Here is a 27,409-nt window from a genome sequence, read left to right as displayed (position 1 = left end):
CCTATGGGGAGAAAGTTTTATGGGATAACTCTGCAACAGTTGCATAAATTGGCATATATGACTTCGCCGTTGCAAAAAATATCAAACATAATTTTTTGTCCGAAAAAAGAATGGCTGGAAAATATTCGGGGACTTTTTTAAAAGAAATCCCGGAATTTCTTCAAAGCTCCCCGAGCCAACAACAGGGTTTTGGAATTCAATAAATCTGAACTCATATGTGATTTTTACTGTGATTATTACAACTTTGAGTCTGATATAAAATTGACTCTAGTTATCTCTGAGTCTGACTTGTCCACTCACTCGTACATTCAAATCAAAGTGTTAATAAGACTTCTAGTTGATAAAAAAATCATATATGCAAAAAGTTATCCACTTTTTTGTCATTAGGAATTTAAGGGTAATACTTAACATAAAGATTATATTTCTAGAGATAAAAAGAATTTGGATCTCATTGTTTGAAAACTTAAAATTGTAACTTGAAAACTTAAAATTGTATTTGTTTTTTCATTATCACAGTTACTTATCAATTTGTACGTATTCAATGTGGGCACGATTTTATCAAACCTAGGTATGATATTATCCGACTAGTTTGACATTATCGCACCTTTCACTTTTTTGTAATTTTGCAATAATCACTTTCTCTTTAAACTGTGGATTCTTTGTCATACGGTATGAGTACCTAAATTGATTTCCTACTAATTCCATCATTTTTGATTCTACGATATCAAACATTGTCCTAATTATTGGTCCAAGTCCTTAGCGGCTAGGTATTATCCAAGTCTCCCCTATCTTTCTCCATCCAGAAGAAAGCTTACAGGAACAATATCTTGAAGTACATTTCGGTTTTTTTATATTGAAAGTAAAAGTAACAAGATTACTTTGCTGAGAATACATTTATGCAGGTTCCAAACTATACATTAAAGTTTCGTTATTTTCTAAAATTATGACTAGATGATATTTTCTTCATTCCTCCTCATATTTCTGACCGATAATGTGATCTGGGTCATATTTATCACATATTTGGATCCACCAATCTCTATGGTTGTCAATTAGGAAACGAATGATCTTCTTTGATATTTCTTTCTGACGATCACTACATTTAGCACAATCTGTTTTGATTGCATCATTTAGAACACCTATGAAAAGAAAATATAACGAGTTAGTGATTGTTATACACTTACTGTAGAAAATTTGAATGATATTCACTCAATGACTAATTCAAATGATATTTCGTCTATAACTTTTTGAAAAAGCGTTGAGTATTTGGCCGTTTCTGATTAGATAACTAGACAAAATAACCCATTACTCACAACTTTGAACAGTTCCAACCAATCACAGTTGAACAGATACGTAACTCACAATTTTTGGGGACAATCACGGATGAGCAATTTTATAACTATATAAGAGTTGTGCTTCAAGTATTTCCATGTAAGCCTTGATATTTTTTTTACCTCAAAGTTTACCGAAGTTCACAAAAAAGTCTGTCATTTTGAAATTTCAATATTTCGTACTATTACAAAACAAAAAAATATAATGGCAGACAAATTCAAATATATTATTTATCAGAGTATTTGAAGCCTACATTCTCGATAGCAGACATTCATTACAGGTAGGAAGACATTTCCCGGCAGGAGCCATGATATCTTCTCGATTATCGTAATTCACGTCAGCAGATTCACATAATAGCAAAAAAAGCTCTGAACAACTTATAACCAATTTATAAAGTCATTTGATCAATAGATAAATAAATTCGTCCAGTCCTGATTTTCCAAGAAATAAATTTTTCAATATAATGTCTGAAAAAGCAGCAAATCAGGTAATAATTTATGAGAAAACTTCGTATCTGAATGTACAGTAGATTCCAATCGTTTTGACAAAACAAAAAAAATGTAGGAAAATTGTCAAAGTAGGAGGACAGAATTAAGAAAGGAAGATATAGTGAGAATTTTTTGAATTCATGTTGGGAATTTTGGTGGACCATAAAATCGATGTCCATGAAATTATGTCAAATCCCAGTAGGTACCTCTCACTCTATGTCGTTTAGATGCTGGGATTTATTAAACTGATGAATGTCTAGATGCTATAACCTATCGTGATCCACCACATTAGTCCGATGTATTTTTTATAGACGGCTTTTTCATTTTACATTCGAAGATTGAATTGCCTGAAACATTTCGTGGTATTTCCAAAAATTTCCTGCTAGTCATCACAAATCATCCACTTTATTTTTGACCAATTTGAAACCATCAATTAAAGACAAAGTAAATTTGAAGAAAATTTGTCTGATAAAGTAACATGGGGCTCTGATATATTGATTATTATGTTTGATAATATGAATCAATAAAAATTTGCTTCTCATGTTTGGATGCTGATAGGATAGAAAATTATGAACGGTTTATTGATGTTACCAACATCTATCAAAAGGTTGGTGAATTGTTAACTGAGAGTTCAATTGGCTTTCACGTTTTTGTGGGATGAGAATACAATTCCGCTTTTTTGCTCAATAAAGGAAAAAATACCTTTCTCGATGTTAGAAAAAAATTGCTGTATTCCAAAAAGCGTTTGCTACTAAGGGTGATACTAATTTTACCAAAAAGAATTTACAGGATCTGTTCGACGTCATCCAAAAATTTACATGTCAAATGTATAATGGCTTGAAATCTATGGATATAAATGATGCTAGGTACCAGCTTCTCATCAACGGTTATTAAGTTATGGATGTAAATTATACTTTTACGAGAAAAGTGAAGAACTTTGATGCAAGTTCTATACCACCTTGCAGAAGTGAACTGTTACAACAATTTTTGAGAGCTCATTACATTTCCAGTGTTTGGAAAATGCATCCCATAAAGATTCTACTACATTGAATCGTCTTGAATATGGTAGGATTAAACAAGAAGGTACATTTATATTCAAATGGTTTGAAGAATATCAACTTTCGTGTTTCAAAAGAGATTCGATCGTTCTTTCAGTTGATACAATTTTGATATATTGATTTTATTTCAAATATGTTCATTTACTAATTTGAATTTGATTTTTTCAGAAGTCGATGGAGTGGCCGACGAAAATCTATTGATGCAAATGATTCTGAAAGTAACATTGATGAAAACAACTATATATTATCAATATTGAATTATAGTTTTTACGTCAAATTATAAGTAATTATCATTTCATTTGACCCTACTTCTGAACGTATCCCCGAAACAACGTGACACAAAGACCATTGGTTTGAGTGAACATCATAATACTTTTTCACAGATAATAATGAAAGAAGAAAACTTATTTGAATTGAAGGGGTTATATTTTTAGGAGTGATTAATTTTTGGGAAAGAAAGTTTTTGGCTTTCTACTACTCCATCTGATACAAAAAAAGGGATGAGAGAATCTTCCAAAGAAAGAAAGGAAGTAATCAATTTGAAAATAAGTAACTCTTTACATGGATGTGTAGATCATGCAAAGAAGTAACTTTCAGACACAAACTGAAAGAAAGTCCTCCTGAAACAGCTACTTTCATATAAACATTGAATTACACGAAAGAAAAAAATTCTTTCGAAACAAATACTTCTATATGAACACTGAATTATACAGAAGATACTTATCTCTACTCAGTTTGCATATCAAACATTTGTTGTGGAATAAGAATCAGATATCATTCACATGAGTTCTACTTTGAATGAATGGTAATAAATTGTACTCACATGGAACACTGTCACCCTCACTGGTATACACCGATGTTTCGCCTTAAGACACTTGCCCTATAAGGCTCTTCAGTACCAAATTGGATAACATTATAGAAAATACACACACTTCATTCATGAATTACGATTTTGAATGTCACGGAATAAGCTTGATCTGCTTATGTCATCGATGACATCGTAATGACATCGATGACATCGTAATGACATCGTAATGACATCGATGTGGAGAGCGTTCGTGGAATTTCTACAGAATATTGACAACTACAACTTATAGATGCATAACTGTAGGTGCGAGTGGTCATGTTATGTGTGTGACAAACATACATATAACATTGCAAATGCATACTTTTGATTTTGACATGGACTGCCGCCGGACTTAGTAAGTCTCCGTCATATGAGGAGCATCCACGCAAATGAAAAAAAATCCATTTTGACCACAAAATGAAATAAATATTGCATCATGTAGACCTCGATCATCTCTATGAAATCCCACGCCCTAATTCAACCAAAAGTACATAAATCCTTGTATAATGGTGAGGTGAAATCAGGAATGTCAACCAAAGAGCAACAAATCCGTAAACCATTTGCGTCAATTTCAGCAGATTTTCTCTCAGAAAGCAACAAATTCTTGCATAAAATACGAAGGCGCTGTTATGAACCATGCAAAAGTGAACTAATCTAGAAGTATTTTAGAACTGCCTAATAATTTACATAGTGTGCTATCTTGTGTTTAACAGTGTAAATAGCGGTTAACGCAGGTTATCTGAACATATTTTAGTGGTGCAAACTGTTTTTCTGCCAAAAAGTGATGTAGGTGAAGCATTCTATTTGAGACAAATTGAATACTACCCATTCTATATTGTCGAAAATAATGGGAGGAATCCCGTTTTCTATACATGGACAGAGGACCAGGCCGGCAGGGGCTGCACAGAAGTTGGTTCAGCACTACTTCATTCTTTAGAAAACGTTGAAATTGAGGGAGATATAGTAGAGTTGCGTTTATTTTATGACGGCTGCGGCGGTCAAAATAAAAATGCCCATATAATTCATATACAATTATTTTGGCTACAACAAAATACAAAAAATATAAAATCTATTACTCTCATATTTCCTGTCAGGGGCCACAGTTTCCTACCATTGAATATAGTATTCGGTATGGCAAAAAAAATGTTGCGAAAAGAGGCCAGTAATGAAAATAAAGAGCAGTACCACGCACTGTATAAAGAAATAGGGAAAACAAGGGTATTGGGTGTCGATTGGATACTTTATGACATCAAAGGGCTGGAAGAGATTTATAAAAAACTTCCAGGCTTTAGTGTAATGAAAAAAATTCACCTAAGTTTAATGACTGAAAAGAAAAATATTGTTGTTAAGTGTCGTGGTCTAATTAATTACAGATTTGAATTCTCCACTGAGATATTCCAAAATCACGGCAAGCGAGGACGTTCTTCAAAAAATTATGAATTGGAACAGCTACCTTTAGTACGCAACTTACCACCTGAAAGAGTCGCTAATGTTGAAAGTCTTCTGAAGGCGGAATTTAATGATCCTGAACTAGTTTGGTATAAAAGTATCATTGATGGCAATATAATTGGAAATGCTACACAGATGATAGAAGAAGATAACGTTGAAGATGTAGAAGTGGAAAGATGTTGTGACTGTTTATGTGAAGAAGATCCTGTGCTTCGACTCTAATGTTCATGGCATTTTCCCAAGTAGAAATACAAGTTTTTGTTTATTTGCAATGTTTTTCTTGGGTGATTTAAAAAATATTTTTCTGCTTAAAACGACTTTTATTATATGTCAATCAAAAGAGCACAATTCTAACAGGCTGGTCAAGCAAAACGGTACAAATCCTAACATTTGAAACAAAAGTAAACAAATCCATATCACTATATCAAAAAACTCCTTTAATATTTTAGCAAAGATAGAATTAAGATTGTAGCATATTTTCTGATATTTAAAAAAAATTAACAAGAATGAAAATCCAAATTTTTCGATAATTGTGGCTACAGCAAAAATTATCATTTTATGCAGATATATTTCAAATGGAATTGTTTACTTATGCGTGAATGCTCCTCATATGGTCAGTATGTATGTTTGTTAAAATACATGCAGTTCACTGGCATTCAGACTGATACTAGGTATACACATTGGGTGAACACACATAAGGTTTCATAAGCAAAATAATATACCTTGACCCCAACAACCTATTTTCTTGATCACGATTATAATTAAATACAATTAACATAACATATAATGAGTGGTAATTATATTTTATTATCATATAAACCCAAACTACAATTTGTAATACTTCTAAGTCAAAAACAGATTTAGTACAACTTCACTAGCTTCCTTCTAGTTATTTGTTGGTCATAATATCTGAAACTGATTTCTAAATGTGAAGTGAACAGAGAGACGTTTTAAAAAGCAGTTCGAGGCTGATATAATATTTATTCACATTAACTTTTTTCTCAGATTCACGATATTATCATATGATATGATCAACAGCGGTACTTTTTCTCTCTGCAAAAAAAGTATATTTATAATGACTTTCTATCAGGACCTATAACCCCTTCACTTGATTATTTTAATGTTGATGATTGCTGTTCCACGGCTCACAATGAATTTCGAAAAAGGTAATAAGTTGCTAACGGCAATCCATATATTTGAAGAGCAGTTTCATATCAAATTCATTTGAAAAGAGATTATTCGATATAAGATTGAACTCTAAAATATAAGTAAATTTTGGAATGGCAATCAAATTTGGCGAGAGAAAAAACTGAAAATTTTTCCTCACATGATTCCATTATTGCTGAATGTTATCAGGTGTTAACAAGTGTTGTCTTTCATGTATGTGAATGACTACATATCGAAATATTTCTGCTTTTTGGTGATGTTATGTATATCCTGTCCTTGAGGAAGTCTTTGAAGTGATAATGGTTGAATTAAAGTTACTCAGTTATCATTCTATAATTGCAAAATAATAGGACTACATTTTCAGAAATGACTGACGTTTATGCCTTGATCTGATGATCTGTCTCTTGCAGTGGCATACAGAAATTATACTGAATAAATGAGGAAAAATAACGATAAAATATATGGACCCACAATCTGGACAACGAGGTTTTCGTTTGAATGCAATCATATTTCTGAGAATTCAGTGCCTACTATTATGGAATTGTTTAATTGTACAATTTGTACAATCTACAGAAAGATCTACAGAAAGTGATCAATACTCTGAAGTAAAGGCTTCCACTACAAATAACGAGAAACACAAAAAGTTGTAAGTGAAATGAAATACTTCACTTTCGCTCTTGAACCCCAACATTTTTCTGATTAGAACTATCAACGCAATCTCGTCCTTGGCGCCATGACATACACGTTGACGAAATTCGTCGATCAAAAACTACTAAAATACCTTAAATTCACTTCATATGGAGTATTCATTGAGCATTCTTTCCTGTTTCAACGAATCACAGATTTCGATAATGCCTCACAATTATTGTTTGCCATACGTACATCCATTTGACCAAATACAAGATCAAATCAAAAGGATTATTTCATGCTGAATTACAGCATGAATTATTGGTGAGTAGATGAAGTGTTCTGGAAACCTTTTTTTTAACTAGTAAACCTGAAAATTTCACCAGAAAATAATTTTTTCGACAACACTTCAATTTGTTTCAGGCTACACCAACCATAGATGAAAAGAAAGCCAAGATTATCATGAAAAATGAATACATGAAATTATGTAAGTACATGTATTTTATAATTTCCATAAATGAATGATACATTTTCTGAAACATAACGATTGTTGGTCCTGTTTTCAGAAATCGAGAATAAATGTTCCAATTTGAACTCCATCGATGGAAGTTATGAACGATAAACAGAACAATTCGATGAAAATGATTTGTGAAACTGTTCTGAATGAACTTTTGAATTGAGTGATTTGAATATCACACAAGTTGGACAGTAAATTGATGAAAACAAATTTTCATGTTACAGACTTTGTGACATTCTATATTTTAATCTATCTTGCGAAGTATTCCATCTAACTTGTCTACCTTCGAATTTTGAAAAGTCTGTTTTTATATAATACATACCTATAGACGTATTTTTTTTAGAAATAATAAAGTTTAATGACCTAAACGAAATGAAATAAACTAAAATCATCGAGAAGTTGGTTCAAAAAAACATTCTACAAGTGAGTGAAATTATTGGGGCGAAGAAGTAGTTGTTATGATAATCCTTCGTCGAATCTTAGATGAAAATTTCAATGTTTGGACAACAATAACAGAAAAAGTATGCATATTTCGAATAAAAATTCCCAATAGCAATAAAACATTCGCCACTCTTTCTGCGAAACGCTTCTTTTGAAGATGTCTACATTTGTTTGTATAAAGATGGAGAAATATAAAGCCAGAACCTTTCTTTTCAAAAAATTTGTTTCTCCTGAAAATATACCCCCCTCAATTCAAATATTAAATAATATTCTAGAAATCTGAAATTATCCAACACGGAGCTATACTCGCTTCGGTGGTGCCGATATAAAAAGTCCTCCTTCCTTTTAACTTTTGAACGGAACAATATATTAAGGTAGCCACAAATCTAAATTGAAAGGTATACATTTGAGTTCTTTTTGATGAGAAACACAATAGAGTGTTGCCATGAAGGTCTTGTAATACTCAGTTTGATAGGCTAAACATTTTGTAAAAATCGTAAAAATGAGAAATAATCCGTTTTAAATTTGTTCCAAGAATATGTAAACAAATGATAAATATCTCAATATTAAGGAAAAAATTATCAAAACCTCACTCCAGTTTATCTCAAGTATTCAAAATGCTCAATAACATCCTGACAAATCTGAAATTTGTTTGCAAATCTATTTTCTTCATTATATAATGTTTCTGAAATAAGTATGTTAGGACGTATATAATTTTTTATTATTGTTGTTGTTTTATAATAGTGGCATATGGTTCAGATTTCACAAATCTCTACAAAAAATCTAAGGGTGCCAAATCAGGCGGTCTTTTGAATCACTCCATTATCTTGGGAACGATTCATGATAAAGGAAGAGAATTTTTGATCAGAGTTCCTCATTGACAGAATGGTTGAGGTTTTCGCGGGCAATTTTTCAGTATAACCATTTCTTGTGATTGACGGCCATCGATTTTTGTAATTTCTTCCTGACGTTCCGCCGGCACGAGTGGCTAGCTTCTTCAGAGGTTAATACATATATACTGAGTAATCTCCTATGACTGTATATTACGGCTGCGTAAGGCGTATTCATGTTGACTCTGTTGAGTGTGCTGATACCATTACCTGAATTAGGTAAATTGTGTAGAGCTTGTTCATGTTGACTCAATTAGTTTGGTGTGCCAATACTTGTACGGCTGCGTGAAGCGTGTTCATGTTGACTCAGAGTGCTTGGTGTGCTAAAATATGTACCTGGATTAGGTTAATTGACAATAACATTTTCAACTCTTTTCTACCCGGCGTCATGCTGTTTGCTGTTCTTGAACTTCTCAGAATGGAATTATATTTTCGGTTGAAGTTCACCGCTTCCCCTTTTCTGTTGAAATCATCCGCGTATTTGTGGATCTCTATTGCGTCCCGTACCAGCGGCTATAGTATCCCTGGTTGAGGGCAATGAGTTTCGTATTTTTAAATAGAATCCTGTGGTTTCCTTCACTGAGTGCGCCATAGTCAACTTATCGATTTGGCCTAGTCTGTAGTTTCTTTCATGCTCCTTCAGCCTTTTTTCCATGGATTTTTTGGTGGGTCTGATGTATACCTTCCCACATGTTCACGGTAGTGGGCCCCTCTTATATTTAGCTGACTTGGGACTCTGTTGAATCGTCTTGATGGGTTTGAAAACCATTTTAATGTTGTGTTTTCCCAACAGTTTCATAATTCTGCCCGTGACCCTAGCGATATATGGTAGATACGCACGTGCAACCGTCTGAGCCTCATCTTTGTTTTGAGCCGTGGAACTCTTCAGTTTCATGATAATGTTGATCTTGGTTACATCATATCCATTGGATCCCAAGGTTACTTGGAGCCGTTGCAGTTCTTCCTCGAAATGCTCTGGTTCATATATCCCTCGAGCCCGTTCAATAAGAGTAGAGATGACTCATATCTTTTTTGACTAGGATGGTGGTTTGATAGTGCATGTAGATATCTATCCGTGTATGTGGTTAGTCTAGCACCACATCATTCGATGAGTACATATAGGAATGCTATCTGTTGGTCCTGTTGGGTCTCCATGGTGAACTTGATGCTGGGGTGTTGAGCGCCAAAGTGGTCTAAGAAAAGATTTAGAGCGTCCCTTCCATGTTTCCAGGTGTCATCTTCGTAACATAGCCACAAGCTCGGTTTTAATTCAATGGTGTCAATTGCTTTCTCTTCAAAACGTTCCATGAAGTAATTGGTTATCGCTGGGCTGAGTGAACTTTCCATCTGTGAACCTTAACCGAATATGGAATTCCATTCTAAAAAGTTAGAAAATAGCAAATGGCATGATGGCAGTTAGAAAAGGTTCGACGAATGTTATTGATAATTTACCTAATCCAGGTACAGATATTAGCACAACAGGCACACTGAGTCAACATGAATACGCTTTTTACGATTTTTAATATCAAGTCATTGGAGATAACTCAGGATGTATAAACCTATGAAGTGATACAGAGTTCATTATTGTCAGGAATTTAACGATGAACATTTTAGACATTCATCGAAATGAACTGGAGTGAGTTTGAAATAGTTTTTTTTGGATATTTATCAATTGTTTGCTATAGTGAAGGCTAAAACGATTTGCAAAAATGAAAAAGTAATGAGTGGAGATCGATCAAAGTGTCACAAGACCGCACTTTCTGTTTGAGAAAAACATTGACAGCTCTCTCTCTCTCTCTCTCTCTCTCTCTTTCTCTCTCTCTCTCAACGACGAGTGATGCAACACTGATATTGAAAATACTGAAAATGATGCGTTTCGAGTTCGTTTTGCCCAACCTCGATATCTTGTTTCGTTCAGAAGTTAAGAGGGTGGGACTTTTTACATTCGCACTGTATACTGATATTGGAACGGTACCAAGATGGTTGGTTCAGCGTATAAAAATGACAAGCACAATTGTGAAACATTTCCCATTTCACGAATCACACCAAACAGATCTTTGATGAAATAAAAAATATCAACTGGACTAAAATGTTACAAATAGTACTAGTGAAAATATGCAAAGATAACTTGCTATACCGCACAAATTTTACCACTCAGTAAAAATATAGTTATTATGGTACTTTTCAACTGGGTAGTTTGTCTGATTGGGTTTCATAACTACTATGGGAGAGTGAGGATGGAATTGGTTGACATTGAATAAAGTTGCACCGTTACTTACTGAAACTCTATTCAGAGTTGACTAATTCAACATTGAACAATTTCTTTACTGAAAACTTTATGTTGAATACTGTTATTCATAGTCGCAAAATTGACAAGGACGTAATGGAAGCTAATTGCAATCAAGTGACCATCGAGGGCAAACTTGCAAAAGACAATCGGTCGGAAATATGAATAATGTGACTAAACAGAAATATTAGCACCGATCAGAAAGGTGTAACTTACAACGTAGTCGATGACTCATATCCGGTTTAACAGAAATTGCACGAACATATCCAAAGTGTGAAGACAAGTGAAGTACCATTTTGTACTGAAGTAAAGATATCCTGCTGAAAATGTTCGATATCTAAATCGATCAACTGAATTTGAATGATTGGAAGTTGAGATTGAAAGTTGAACGTTTGGTTGTGGTATTTATTCATTTAGCAGTTTGGGGACACATACAGACAAGTTCAAAAATAGTGTCCACTGATTTTAGATACAGTGAATTGATAGTGTTTATGGATATTATTACAAATATACATAGAGTGATACTGAATTACATTAAATGATGTTATTGAAATAAGAAAAAAAATTGTAAAAAGAAAAAAATATCACGTATTTTACGTATGAATATAAGATACATGTAGGTACATACAAATATCTTAAAATTAAAATTTTCGAAATTTAACTAAACCGACGAGTTTCAATCATAATGTTGCTGTATCATAGTTAAAAATATGATGATTTGATATTTTTTCAGTAATAATTAGTTGTTGGAAAATATATCTACATCGATTTTTTACATACATATATTAAATTCTTTTTGAGATTGTAGAGTTTGTACCAATATTTGTCCTTTTTATCGTGTAATCAAAAAATTCCTTTCTCCGAATGCTCCTTGGTGGAACATTGAATTGTAATTGTGACAGTAATTCTTACTAGTCAATTTGGTTTTTAATAATCTTAGTTGAAAATAATACGTCACCGAGAGTTCTTCTATCGGCTAGTCGGAGAATTTTTTAATTTCCCTGTACAAGGGAATTGGTTTTGTATACCAATTTGTAAAAATTTGTTTTGGATTTTTTTCGGTCTATTGATATCTATTGCGTATATTGGGTTCAAGATTATAGAGCAAAATCTTAATTTACTGTGGATATATGCACTGTATAATGAAATTAATTTTTTAGGGTTTTAAAAACCTTTGCTGTGGCTTTGGTTTACTTCAATGTAGAAAGAAAAAGTTGCCCCAGGGGGATCTCATTAAAATGATCGATATGACAGAACAAATTGAAAAAATATATGTGTGTAAGTAATTGTAATTTTGTCTCAGTTATGGAAATTTTCAAACAAAACAAGGTCTGTTTTCAAATTAGATTGGTAGAAATAACCAATATGGTGTTTTTTTCATGAAATTGAAAAATTACCTTTGAGTTCTTTACCATCAGGAGAGCAAGGTCCCTTATCCAACAGACAATTCACATAATTTTTCAATAATCTCTCGCTATGTAAAATTTCTTCATAATCAATGTTGTCGTACTTAGTTGTGTACTTTTCATCACCATTTACATACAACGCTAAGAGAAAAATATGAATAATCAGGAATATACTCATTTTGGTAGTTACTTAGATGAAATCTCACTTCAACTGAATAATTTTTTTTTAGGATGAACGTTGAGATGGGGTTGTTCATGAAGCGTGAAATTGGTACATGTCCATTTCAATAATTTTATTGAATTGATGAATGTAAAGTACCTATTTCTTTCAACTAAACATACATTCATATATGTGATTAATAAAATAGACGGCATATGTTAATTATATGATGTGAAGGAGTGCTAGCATAGGAAAATTAGAAACCGTTGAAACCGGTTGAACAACGTTTTGAAATTTTGAAAAGTCCGATTATGTGTGATATATCAATGACGTTGCCGTTAAAAATGCTAACTTATAAATCAATTCCTGGTACCTAATGTTATTTACTACAAACTATCCACTGAACCATTTTTGTGTTCGCTTGTTATAAATCGCTGTATGATGTACTCTCCATCAGGCAACTTTGTCATTCTGAGAAAATAACGATAACGTTTCTTTGCACAGTAGAATATAGCAGACGCCAATTAATCGAATGATCACCTGTAGACTTATTTTGAAATGTCACTCCTCGTCAGTGCAGGACAGATCCAACCAAGACAGCAGTGTGTTCGAGATTCGACGTAAACACCTCTCCTGAAATTTCCACACAGTAGAATCTTGAAAATGCCTGCCGGAAAACAACTACTTCTTTGGTTAATACAATATACTTCAAAATATATCCGACGGACTTTTGTGTAGATTTTTTCACGAAAAACTTCCTTGCAGATGGTTCTTGTTTGTTCAGCAGCAGGTCCACACAAAAATTCGTCGAATAATGACCTATCGAGTAATACTCTAAGTCAGTAGGGCATATCTATAATGGATACAGTGGCAATTGAACGTCCATACGTCAGACTCGAACCACCGTTGCAATGAGATGTCGACCGAATTAGTAGAACGAACTACTCAGAGGAACAATAGGTGAACAACTATCCTTTTGGGGTCAGGACCGCCCTTGCCCACTTGCTACATTTCCAATGACTCATCCAATTTTTCTGTCACATCCGAATGAAACTAAGATAGGCCAAAACGAACACTATCTGATATTGGATCATGAATGTGGAATTTGTGAGCTCTGGTATCATCTAGTTCTAGAGAAAGCTGCAGAGAGATAGACAGAAATCATACCTCATTAAGCAGTCAATGTATTTCCCTTTGTAATAAGTTAAGGATCGGAATTATGGATCGTCCTTCATTTCCTAAGAGTTTCTCAGCTTATTTTTCGATGTTAGTTGTTGACATCTTCAACAGTATTCAAGTCTTCAATAGTATAAAGACTACATGAGTGAACAAAGTGGTTGTATTGTATATTCTCGATAGGATTGAGTATGAAATATGTATGTAATAATTACGCAAAAAGAAAACTTGTAACGAAACTGTTCGAAATTTGAGAAAATATTACTTTAGTAAGTATGTTATGGATTTTCTTGATACTTCACAGAGATTTGAGTTTATCGTTGTATTGAGACGAATTTTCTACAAGAAGGAAGTTCAAATTAGAATACATATATTTATTATTATTCTCATTTTTTTCAATAGCAGTTACAAAGTTTTTACCATTGCTCTGAGATATGTTGAAGCATGTTTATATTTCATTAGAACTGTATATTTTTTAAAATATTCAGTTTTTCATAGATATAGAAATATTTCAAAAACACAATCGTTTTCATTAACTCCATCCATCAACTGAGGTTACAGGGTGATTCCTTCTTTAACCAGCTCATTCTTGTACTTAGTTTTATAAATATTTTCAGGGTCATATTTGGCGGTGAGTTCATCAAACATTGGCCTCTTGTTTTTGCTAAGGAATTTTATTACTTTTTTCGTAATTCGTTTTTGTTTATCGCTACACTTTGAACATTCAGTCTTCAGAGCATCTGGGATATTATCTGGAAAAAGAATATAATCTTTACAAAATATTCGTTGTAAATTAATTCAGTTCGAAAAACTTTGTTAAATTTTTTTTAATCATGACTTTCATAATGATAAACTTTTTTTTCATAAACGCAATGCTTTCGTATTATATTCAAAAATGCATGTATAAAAACTTATATTGTGTGAAGTAAAAGGGGCAAACATTGACAATTCTTCATAATTTCTTTTTTATTAGATCTGTTTTTTTTTAAATCTCTAATAATTTCCTGAGACAGGCATACTGTATATAGTAATACTGAGCAATGATGTACGTAATGTTCTGATTTTCACTTTATCATAAAAAAATTGTTTTTAAAAATTTTTACGGTGTCAATGTTACCCCATCATACATAGTATAACATTGACACCCCATATAAATAGAAGCAGAAAGGAATCAAGGAATCGTTGAGCAACATTGACACACATAAATTTGTTTTATGGCCTTTTTAGGTAGAAACGAACAATTTTTTCATATTTTGTTTTTAAAACCAAAGATTTATTGGGTGAAGCAGCCTAATCATATTTTTATTCCGAATAACACAAAAATAATATAATGTAGGAACCTTATTATTAAAAACTGGAACTCAAACTAGGAATTGCATCTTACAAACATACGAACTAAATTTTGGTACGTGACTTTGGCAAGGTAACAATACTAAACTGATAAATTTTGGTAACTTCACTAATGTGGGAACTTTAAAAAAAATGCATTTCTCTATTTATCGCCGGTTCGTCATTCAATAATACCGGCTCTGTGTCCTCAACATCAGGATATACAAAATACAAACTCTTTTTACGTCATAAGTTTAATATCTTATCTAATATCATTAATATCGCCTTCCTTTACTTCTACAACCTTTCCTATGTAATGAATGATATCTTTTCTCCCAGGATATTTAACGACCACCCAATTCCCAAGTTCAATGTTTTGAATGTCAATGTTTTGAATGTACTTCTTTGACTGTTGTTTGTTTTAGCCTCAATTACCCCATTTCCTCCTTCTTCTTCAATTATCTCATTCTCTACTAGTTCCTTTTCTGCAATGATCGAATCTTTCGGTTGATTGTCACTGTTATTATCATGAATTAACCTACTTTTTGACGAAATGAAACTAGGTTCGTATGATTCTTGTGACTTCCCTTTATTTTTTATTTGCCAATGGTTGCTTCTGGTTTTTCTTATTTTTAGATTGCTTTCATTCTTCCTTCCCACGAAGACTTTTTAAAACATCTTTGTCTGTTAGGCTTTAAGCAAATTTTCTGTTTACTCTGTTTTTCTTCATAACGGTTAATTTTTTTGTGGTTTCAGTCCCTAGGACTGACAAAAATGAATTTGCTAGACTTATTTTAATATCTTCTGGTGTAGAAGGACAGGGTATCTGTTCTGCTATTTTATTCCTTATGTTATAAGTTGTCGACGGCAACTGACCTTTTTTACCTCCAGAAGATGTGGATAGCATCTGAGCAGAATCCATCTGAGCCATACCTCTTCGTCAACAAAAATTTCAAATTATAAAATTTAATTTCCGTATTATAACAGAGTAAAATTGGTTAATATTTGAAATCGAATATTAATAGTATTCCAGAATGATGTCATTTTAAGTAAATTTTCAAAATATAATTTTAAGAATGTAAAGAAGACCAATAATTTCGAGTCTTTATGAAACGACTTATAAATTATGTTATCATGACCGTTATCTGGAAGACGTTCGCTTTGGGATGTTATCTTTCCTTTTTTTATAATTTTGAAATAATTGGTAAAATACCATAAACATCATAAGTTTCTATATCACAAAACCCGTACCGGTGGAAATCTGTACTTCTTCGGATTTAAATCAGAACGTAACAAGAGAATGGTTAATTATCGTATTTTCACAAGTATACTATATGTAAATATATATTTTTTTAATTTAAGTTGTTTATTGTCCCTTCAACCATTCAGGTTATTAGAGACGACATATTACATGTCATAGTAAATATAAAAATGTAAATAATAGATACAGTTAATCTAATATAATCTAAATTTCATTGACTAAACCAATATCAGTTAGATAATCTATAAGCTGGGATGGATTGCAACCTTCCTTCAAAAGTTCGGCAAGAGTTGAAGGAAATCCATGTAGTTTTCGATGTTGATCGTAAGCTTCGCACTCGATTAAAATATGTTTCACTGTTAGGGGGCAGTGGCATATTTCGCAGGTTGGTTCTTGGGTTTTATCGATCAGGTGGGAGTGTGTGATGCGGGTGTGTCCAAGGCGTAGTCTAGTGACTATGGTTTGTTGTTTTCTTTTCGAGGGAGTACGGTCTTTTTCACTTCGGCCAATTTCGATTTGGAGAGGTTCCATTCAGCTTGCCACGCATTGATAATCATCTCTTTGAATATTTGTTTGAGGTCAGATTTGGCAGTTCGGTTATTGTGTGAAGTTCGTCAATATCCGTTGCATCTCTAGCTAATCGATCTGCTAATTCGTTTCCCTTTTTATCCATGTGTGATGGTACCCATACGAAGTGAGTCGTTTTATTCTATTGTTGAAGATGATGGAGTTCTTTTTTAATGAGGATGAGGATCGGATGTGAGGGATAGAGTTGAGATAATGCGGTCATTGCGCTGAGGGAATCTGTAATGATAACTGTTTTTCCATTGTCGTGGGACCTTGTATATTCTAAAGCTTTGAGGATGGCACTTAGTTCTCCCGGGAAAACTGGGGAGGCCTTAGAGAGCTTGTGGCATGAGTTATATCCAGACGCGGTGGTAAAAGCTGCGGCAGTTCCATTTTCTGTTTTTGAAGCATCTGTGTATATGTGATTATATTCTTGAAAGTGACTCATTATTTGATGGAAGTTTTTCTTGATGACTGTTTGGTTTGTTTCGGTTTTATTGAAACGAATTAATGATTTGTTACAATCTGGCAGCTTTACTGTCCAAGGCGGAGGTGTAATAGTTTCACTTGGGTAGGTGTCTGGAAATTGGAATTGAAGTGTATGAAGGTATCTATTCAGTCTTTCATAGAATGGAAGATCTGTATTTTTCTTCTGGTTATACACCATTTTAAATCGGTCAGAAAATACATTTTGATAAACAGGATTCTTTTCATTAGTTGATATCGTGGATGCATAAATGAGACTAAAATATTGCCTTCTGTAATATAATGAGGGTTCACCGGTCTCTCAGTGCAGGCTGGTTACGGGACTGGAGCAGAATGCTCCGGTGGCGATTCTGATTGCTGTGTTATGAATGACATCAAGTTCTCTCAAAACTGATTTTTTAACTGAATTATAAACTATACACCCGTAGTCAATTTTGGATCGTATCAGTGCTTTATATATTCTCATCAGGCATATGTAATCTGCTCCCCAACTTTTGTTTGCCAGCGTTTTCATGAGGTTGAGCCCGTTTTGGCAGGATGATTTCAGATTTCTGATATGTGTTCTCCAATTTAATTTGCGGTCAAAAGTCATACCTAAGAATTTTAGATTGTCAACATATTCCAGCGAGCTTGCATAAAGTTTCAGTTCTGGCTCATGCTCAGTTTTCCTTTTGGAAAAAAAACAAACATTTGGTTTTTTGTGGAGAAAATTGTAGTCCCACTGAGTCCGACCAATCTTTAATGGAGTTTAGCGCTCACTGTAGGTTGTATTGCATCGAGTGGGTGTTCTTACCTTTCATAAACATAACAAGGTCGTCTGCGTAGAGTCTTGCTTTTACTGGTTGTTTGCAGTTGTTTAGTATTTGGTTGATCGCTACAAGAAAAAGTGTTACGCTGAGAACAGATCCTTGTGGTAATCCGTTCGGCTGGGTTTTCATAGATGAATTGACACCGTTAACGCGTACTCTGAAATATCGATTTTTGAGGAAATTTTCAATAAATATCAACATATTTCCTTTAATATCCCATTTATGTAGAGTTCTGATAATATAGCCAGGCTGTGTCATATGCTTTCGATATATCGAAGAAGACAGCTATACAGTCTTGCCCGTTTGCAAAACTTTCATGGATGTAGGATTCTACATCCACTAGGTTGTCAAGTGTGGATCTATTTTTGCGAAATCCACTCTGTTCAGGTATGAGTAAATTATTCATTTCTAGATACCACGAAGGTCTATTATTAATTATTTTTTTGAAGATTTTGCACATAACACACGTGAGAGAAATTGGTCGATAAGATTCTGGGTCAGTTTTTGCTTTCTGAGGTTTCAAAATGGGAATGATGTTTGCTTCAGACCAATTGCGTGGGAACGTGTTTGTAGTCCATATGAAGTTGTAAATCTCTAGTAGATAAAGTTTTGCATTTTCTGGTAGATTACGTATGGAAATCAAAAGTATATTGTCTGGGCCTGGACTTGTGTTTTTAGTGCAGTTCAGAGACTCATTGAGTTCATCTATGGTTAAGGGAAGGTTCAGGGGGGATTCCTTATTTTCTCCATGGTCAATTGGGATTCTTTCTTCGGCGATTTTTAGAGATCTAAAGGTATCTGTATAGTTTAGATCACTTGAGTGCAGTTCATAGTTCTCCGCTAATATTTCTGCTATATCTTCATTAGACGAGAAGGTTTTATTATCTTGTACAAGAGCATTTATATTCTTTTGTGGTTTAATTCCAGACATTTGTCCTACCTTTTTCCACATAGTGCTCATAGGTGTTGACCTATTGATATCTGAAGTGAACTTTTTCCACGCTTCCTTTCTGCTATGCTTTGTTACGTATCGCATTCTGGCCCGTTTTTGTCTGAAGTCTAGAAGATTTTCTGTAGTTTTTTGCCTTTTCAACTTGTTGAATGCCTTTTTAGATGATGTCATTGCTTCTTCGCACTCCTTGTTCCACCATGGTGAGGGTTTGTGATTTCTTAAGAGTTTTGTTTTACCTATGCATGTTTCTGCTACTTCGATGATCATTTTTGAGAATTTCTCAACAGTCTCATCTATGCTTGCATTGTTGTGTAATGTTTGCAGTTCATTTATACTTTTCTGTATTGTATCGGAGTATGTTTGCCAATTTGCGTGTTTCAGGTTCCATTTCAGGAAAGGTGTACTCTTAGATATTTCGTTATTGTCATCAATGTTTATTTTAATGGGGTAATGGTCGCTTCCATATAAGAAAGGTAACACCTCCCATGAAGATTCCACCGATATGGATGGGTCACACAGAGATAGATCTATGGCTGAGGAGTTTCCTGTATGTGAGTCGAACCTTGTGTCATTTCCATCGTTGAGAATATTCAGGTTCAGTTCTGTTATGATACTCTCTACTATTCGTCCCTTAGCATTAGGTCCCGTAGATTCCCATATGGGGTTATGGGCATTAAAGTCCCCTAGTATTATTCTGGGTGTTGGGATTTGATTAATCAAATTCCTAAGATCGCTAGAGCTGATATCTTTATTTGGTGGAATATATATATTGCATATTTGTAATTTTTCTGGTGATGATATGGATATTGCTACAGCTTCTAAGCAGGTATTTAAAGGTATGGCTTGTGGTTCGTGTTTGCTGTTTACATAAATGGCTACTCCTCCACTTGCTATATGTTGGTCTGGTCGATTTTTATGAAAGCATATGTAGTCTTGAAATTTATGTGCATGTTTCCCTTCAAAATGTGTTTCCTGAATATTACTTATGGAGGGATTTTGTTCATGTAAAATTTTTGTGAACATTTCGTAATGGATATAAAATCCATTAATATTCCACTGTAAAATGTTGAATTTTAGATCAGAATGTTTCTTGTGAAGAATCGGTATCTGCATCTAGTTCTAGGTTGAGTGATTCTAATTCTAGTTGTTTCAATATTTTTTGTTTCAGTTTGGCACACCTAGATTTCATTTTACGAGCTGTCAAAATTGTCAGGAGGTTTGGGATATCTTTAGTATAGGTTTTTGCCACACTAAGAGGATCGGCACAGCCATATACATTTTCAAAGAAGTCGGTGACCTGTTCGAAGTTGAAGGTGAAAGCAGCTGAGTTCTTCTCGAATTCCGTTTTAGTGGGAAGCATCATTTCGCAAATTTCGTTGATATTTTGAAGATCTGTTTTACTCTTCTTTGGTATCCTATCTGGCTTTGTGAAGTTTTCCTTTGAGTTGTCTGTTTGGGGTGGGGGAGTTACACTTCAGAGATGGTGCGTTTGGATGATGTACTAGATTGTTCAGTTATTTCAACGTCCGATATACTGATTTGTTTTGTTGATTCAATTTGTGTAGATGTTGATTGGATTTCGTGTTCAGGTTGGTTTGTGTCTAGGACACGATCCGTATTATCAGTTATTTCAGGCTGTTGATTACCTTCCGTTTCTAATGAGCTTACAGTACAATTAGCTGCAATGTCACCAGACTGTCTGCAGTTGAAGCACGTATGTGTGTCTTGCGACAGAAATATTCGATATGTATTATCGTCAAAGGTGATGAGGATTGAGTCTGGTATAGGGTTTTGTGGTTGGGAGAAATATAAGGAACGTCGAAAGCTAAGGATGTGTTTGAACTCAGGTTTTGAAGAGCCTATTCTCAGAACATAGGGTTGATTCCATATTTTCGTAGTTCTTTGTCCAGTATATCATGAGGGATAGTAGGGCATACATTGGATAGGAGTAATCTCTGACTGGGGGTGACTAGTTTCCTGGCTTTCACTTGTAAATCATCAATATTAATTATTCCATTGTGTGTATCAATGAATTCATCTACGATTTCTCTGCTTGACAAATATATACAGATTCGATTGTTCGAAATTCTTGAGGAAAATAAGATATTTCAAGTTTGATCCCATCAACTGCATTGAAAACGATGGCCTGGTACTTTGTGGGAAATGTTAACAGTGGCGTGTTGACGACTGAAGAATATGATGGATTTCGTTGATTTTGTGTGATAGTCTGAGGTGGGGTTACTTCTTGGGTACTCCTGTAGTCAGAAGTCCCTTCTCCGGGCGATATCAAGTTGTGGTTAATAACATTCATTTGTACTGATTGCGGCCCTGTTCAGCGGCCGTATGCTCGCTGTGTGTATACTTGGACGTTCCTTTAACAATAAATAAATGTTTTGGATTACTTACTGCAATCTTAATGATGCACAGACTCTACTTTGTCTAACTATACTCAAAAAACTTTTAAATTTTATTGAATTGTAAGACTTCAAAGCCATAATTATCGGAGCTGGTAAAAGGTAAGTGATACTTATTTCTGCCAGAAACGGCAGAAATAAGGAGGTTTTTAGAGGTTTTTAGAAACCCAAAATATCGTTATTTCGAGGCCACTCTGAAGACAATATTTCCAAAATGCCAAAGAACCAATTTTTTTTTGATTTCTTATAGTACAGCTTAGATATTTTGTATCTATGATCGTCATCTGGGATGACGATATTCAAAAATTTACTAATAGAAATGGCATCACTAATAGATATATCTCATATGAGAGCATCTCCAGTGAACTTATTTTTCGTTTCAGTTTAGGAATCTTCACTTCCATTATAAGGGAAATTGGACAAGTATTTTATCATCAGAGTTTTTTGTTTGGCTTGGACGTTCAGTCATTCAGTCAGTCGCTTAGCTGGTACCAATGAACATTAAAATAGAAATAGATAGAATGTATTGGTGATTGGCAGAGTTAAAGTTCCGACGATGATGAACTGGGTTTTTGTTGATGATAATGAAATGAAGAATATTAATACTAGGTTAGGTTAGGTTCAAAGTGAGTGGGTCTATTCGACCCTCCACCGGAACCCTCAAGGGTTTATTGTGGCTCACACCTATTCACACCCGACCAAATGAACCCAGCTTCTTAACGAAGCCGATTAGTTTATATGGGGAGTGGTCTTACAGGTCAGATGGTGAGAATACGGCTCTGTCGAATTCAATAGCATAAATTTCCGCTTGAAATACAGTCGCATAGGTTCCTAGGTTGGTTGATATCTCTGTCCTGGGTCTGCAACTGAAAACACCTGCACCAGAACCGGAAGGTGTTTTTAATCCATCTGTGAACCAACAACTATCTGCTCTTAATATTTCCTTCTCCCGGAGGATGCAATCCTCACTACTCGAGAACAGTACTTTATAAGGCAGTTCGTAGTTGACAGTTGGTGGCATACAATCAGAGGTCATTACCAGGATGCTGTGACTTCCAGTGTCAACCAAGAGACTGTTGCACTCTGCATTCAATTGATTTGTGGAGTAGGCAATGTGCACAAGTCTATGTGTAGTTCATCTAGCCTGTCTTTCCAGAAAAATGTGGAGAGGAGGTAGATCTAGAAAGATATCGATGGCCGCTGACGAGGTGGTACTAATAGCACCACTGATGGCCACAAGCCTGTCTCTGTAAGTCAGAGAGCTTCGCCTGGGCCGTTTTCTGTAAAGCCTTTGGCCACCAGGCAATTGCAACATAAGTGTCATCATTGGTCTGACAATCATCTCATAAATCCAATGGATTTGTTTGGGACCTAAACTTCAAGTTTTACCACAAATCCTTCGAGATGTCCATAGGGACAGTCTGGCTTTGTGTAAAACTTTTTTCAAGTGAGCGTTCCAGGCCAGTTTTTCATCAAGGACATTGCCAAGATATTTCACCTCCTTTCCGATTGGAATGACCTCGTCCAATGTTCTCCTCCTGGTGAAGGGGATTACCATAGTTTTGCTGGAGTTGACAAACATCTGCTCCCTCAGGCACCAACTGCGAACAACGTCTATCGTGCTTTGGAGGATATTACACGCCATCCTTCCCGACGTGAACCTTGCCAAGATGACAAGATCATCTGTATGAGCTTGTAAATCTACTTTTCTTCTGTCGAGGGCATCAAGCAGACTATCCATCAGGAGCGACCACAGAAGGGGAAATAGTATCCCACCTTGAGGGCAGCCTCTGATGACCCTGAACCTAATGGCCTCACCTTGAAGAGTCGTAGTTGCAGTTCTGTTTACCAGCATGGCATAGATCCAGCCAGTTTTGGTCGATTCTATACCTTTCCTAGCCAGAGACGATCCTATAAATTCAGGTAGTACATTTTCAAATGCTCCTTCGATATCGACGCAACCGCAATCTTCTTGTTGTCATGGGATTGAAAGATTTTCTCTGCAAGGTTGTTTAATGCTAAATCTATCGATTTGCCAGTTTATAAGTATACTGGTGGTTATTCAGGGGGTATGCATATAATGCCACCCTCCTGATGTGTCCGTTCAGTATCCTCTCAAGTCATTTCCACAGGAAGGATGTGAGGTTGATTGGTCGTACCGATTCAGGGTGTGGGTCTTTCCGACCCATTTTAGGTATATATATACCACCCTTGCTACCAGCCAACTGGGTGGTATATAGTTCCACGCCAGACTAGCTCTATACAATTATATGAGAATTTACAGTCCGTTTTAAAGAAGAGCTGATTTCTATCAAAAGCTCTAACGTTCTTTTACTAGAGTTCGTTTGATTGGCCCAATTTCAAAGGTCGGCTCTCTAGAGAGAATCTTGTGAATTCTTGTGCTGCGAGGTAAATACTCTCACAGAATTTCCTCCAAGACTCCCATTTTGCCTTTCTAATTTCGTTGTTGTATGACGTTAGAATATTTTCCCAGATATCTGACTCTTTGAGCTCGATTGAATAATCATCGAACTTCTTTTCTTTGTTTTTGAAGGTTTTTGTTCCACCAAGAAGAGTTATGGTTATCTCTTTTAATCCTCAGTGGAAAGCTCTCATGATATGATGAGATCACTGCTTCGCGAAAGTGCTCCGCTACTATATCCATATCATTACAACTGTGAATAGTAATGAATCCGTATGCAAAGGGAGTTTTTATACCCACTTCAATCAGTAGATTTCGAGTCACGATATTCCACTACTGGTCTTAGACCTGTTTCAATATTGAAAAGAATATGTCTATGGTCTGAACAAGAAGGTTCAGTAGATACAGATCAATGGTCTATCTTGTTGCTCAGAGAATGTGGGCTGATGGTTAAGTCTACTACATCTTGCCTATTAATACTAACCCACCAACTTATATTACACACATCGAAAAAGTCTAGGTATATTTTTATAACATACTAAATATCATAAAAATAAATGCATGAGGTCGTTTAATTTCGATTAAATTGGTACACTCTGAAAGTGTCGAGTTTGTACATTCTATGCAGTTCTTGCTCAGCAATTAAACTGGAAATTATGTGCTTTAACATGGAACGTCATCACTTACCATTGGCTGAGATGAATAGAGCTGTAGGGCTTCTTCAAGGTGGCATGCGACAAAATGATGTAGCTCTTCATTTGGGGGTCTCCCAAAGTGTTATCAGTCGATTGTGGCGGCGTTTCCGTGAAACTGGCAGCCCAGCCGAACAACATCCAGGGCGAGGACGCGCTACAACTGCAGTTCAAGACCGATTTTTGGTCTTAACCGCAAGAAGACAACCGACAATCACAGCACCTGAGTTGGTTAACGTGTTGCAGCAGACGCACCAGGTGACCATTGGTCGTGATACTGTCAGAAATCGACTGCATGAAGCAGATCTCCACAACAGAAAGCCACTTAGATGTCCACCTTTGTCGAGAGGATATCGCGGTAGAAGATTAGAGTGGTGTCAAGAACATCAAAACTGGGATGCAAATGATTGGGCCACAGTTTTGTTTACAGACGAATCCAGATTTGGATTTCATCCAGATTCTCGTCGAGTAAGACTGTGGAGACGACCTGGAAATAATGAACGTTTGAGATACGTCCAGGAAGTCCACACATACAGAGTTGGTACAGTAATGCTATGGGGCGGAATCATGATCGGCGGCAGAACCGATCTCGTTTTTCCAAATCGCTCCCTCACAGCTCAACAGTACCTCGATACCATTCTTCTACCTATCGTCCGTCCGTTTGCTGGTGCTGTTGGTGAAAACTTCCACCTAATGCACGATAATGCTCGTCCACATGTCGCGCGTCTAGTAACTGACTGGCTCACCAACGAAGGAGTTGATGTATTGCCATTGGCAGCACAATCACCGGACCTGAACCCCATCGAGCATGTGTGGGACATGCTTCAACGAAGAATTACTCCGCATATGTGGAACATTCACACAACGTTTCAATTGAGAGAGCTTTTAATCGCTGAATGGGCAAATGTACTTCAACAAAACATTGACAATCTCATTTTGTCGATGCACGATAGATATAGGGCCGTAATAAACCAGCGTGGAGGCCATACTTTGTACTGATTCCAATTTTTTTTGTATTATGATTTTTTTTCGGGGTGCCAAAAAAGAGCCATATTTTTTTTTAGTTTTGCTTATATGCACACTCAGTATTTTTGACCATTTAATAAATGTTGTTGTAAGTTACATTCGTTTAATAATCATCCGTCAACTTTTTTTTCCTAAAGCGATCTAAAAATTATTGCCATTTTTAAAAATATCCCTAGACTTTTCCGATGTGTGTATTTTCAATATGTCATGTTTCATATTTGATTTCCTCAATAACTATTTTATATACTTTCATACACGTTTCAATATATCGAATCTTTTATCACGTACACAAAAACCTCATTAAAGCTATGTGGTGTGGGTGGTTCATCGTTCACTTCTTCATGGGTAGGGATTCAAGGCGCAGCGGAGTTTATTTTTCAGTTAATGTCCATCGGTTATTCTAGACGTGAATGTAATTCAGATTATTTCATATTTATGCGACACCGAAACCCGGGATTGATCTCTCCAAAAGGAACATTTTAGGATAAACGTTATTTCATGCTGCCTGGTCTGTAAAAGGAGTGAGTTTGTTATGATAGCATAAAATGACTCTCCAGAAAACTGAATAACTGTCAGAATTTTTAACACTCCGAATAACGAATAGATGAGAGTCACATACAGAAAACAGTACTGGGAGGATGGAGGGCCTCATCAAAATGACCAGTAAATAGTGTCAGAATTTTTTTGTAACTATTCACAAATTTTCTTATAAATTTTGCCAATAAACTTGAAAAAAAAAAGCATATTATCTTTGAATAAAATTCATACAAATGTGTACAATTATATAAACTTCAATTCAATATAATTTGAAATTGAATGATATTTTTTTCACAAATTCCGGAAATATGATGACAGGGTGTAACATATCAACAATAGTGTTATTCAAATTATAGAAAAATACCTTTCAAATTCACAGAGGTGTTGATTCTCTCGATAAAAAAACGAAAACTCATGAAGTGATACTAATAAAAAGACTTACCTCTCAGTTCTTTCGCATCTGCGGTACAAGGCCCTCTTTCCATAAGGCAATCTATATAATTTTTCACCAGCCTATCACTTTTCAAAATTTCATCAACGTTGATATTATCGTATTTTGTTGTATACTTCTCAGTAAAGACTGTCACAATCGAAACCCCCAGAATGACAGAAATGGTTAAACGTTTCATTTTTGAGTTAGTAACAACGCCTACTTACTGGACAGGGGAAGTGTAACGTCTTGAGCTTTTATATTAAAATTGAATAATATTCATAGAAAAATCAATCAGTAGCGTAGTTCAATTTACGTTTTTTCGTTTAACATGTGTTTCGCTGGAGAAAACTGAAATATGTCTTTCGATATTTATTAATTCTAGTATGATGAGCGTTTTGAATTTGATCCTTTGTTAGTTTCTTATCGCACTATAGTTTATGACGAAGTTCTCTTTCTCATGCCCGGTTTATCATTCAGAGAGTAGAAGAAACCCAAAAACATAAAAAACATTGATGAATTGATAGATTTCACTTCTCATGAAAAGTCCCATAAAAACAACTTCACATCTTCGAAACATTTGAATGTTATTTGAAAGGTGAGATTATCATTAACAAAGTCAATAAGATTAATAAACTCAGT

At 35.0% G+C, this 27,409-nt stretch overlaps 1 protein-coding gene across 1 annotated transcript; it reads right to left on the bottom strand.

Moving 5' to 3' along the window:
- Window positions 1-833: 833 nt before the first annotated feature.
- Window positions 834-27,008, bottom strand: LOC111510033 (uncharacterized). Its single transcript, XM_074180619.1, has 4 exons — window positions 26,780-27,008; window positions 14,400-14,594; window positions 12,498-12,695; window positions 834-1,136 (listed from the first exon to the last, which is right to left on the bottom strand). The coding sequence occupies exons 1-4, from the start codon at window positions 26,964-26,966 to the stop codon at window positions 964-966; spliced, it is 753 nt and encodes a 250-aa protein (XP_074036720.1). The 5' UTR covers window positions 26,967-27,008; the 3' UTR covers window positions 834-963.
- Window positions 27,009-27,409: the final 401 nt, after the last annotated feature.

Source organism: Leptinotarsa decemlineata, unplaced genomic scaffold (assembly GCF_025532065.1).
Source record: "Leptinotarsa decemlineata unplaced genomic scaffold, Ldec_3_MD MMD2_tig00026299_RagTag_RagTag, whole genome shotgun sequence".
Lineage (NCBI taxonomy): Eukaryota > Metazoa > Arthropoda > Insecta > Coleoptera > Chrysomelidae > Leptinotarsa > Leptinotarsa decemlineata.
Note: the sequence above shows the minus strand (reverse complement) of the source record. Positions and strands in the feature narration are given on the sequence as shown.

Excerpts from the sequence above, each read along its gene's own strand:
- LOC111510033 (XM_074180619.1), bottom strand. The coding sequence starts at position 26,966 with ATGAAACGTTTAACCATTTCTGTCATTCTGGGGGTTTCGATTGTGACA. Across the intron at positions 12,696-14,399 it reads TAAAGAAGGAATCACCCTGT|TAACTACCAAAATGAGTATA; the intron begins AACCTCAGTTGA and ends ATTTCATCTAAG. Across the intron at positions 1,137-12,497 it reads TGATGGTAAAGAACTCAAAG|GTGTTCTAAATGATGCAATC; the intron begins GTAATTTTTCAA and ends TTCTTTTCATAG.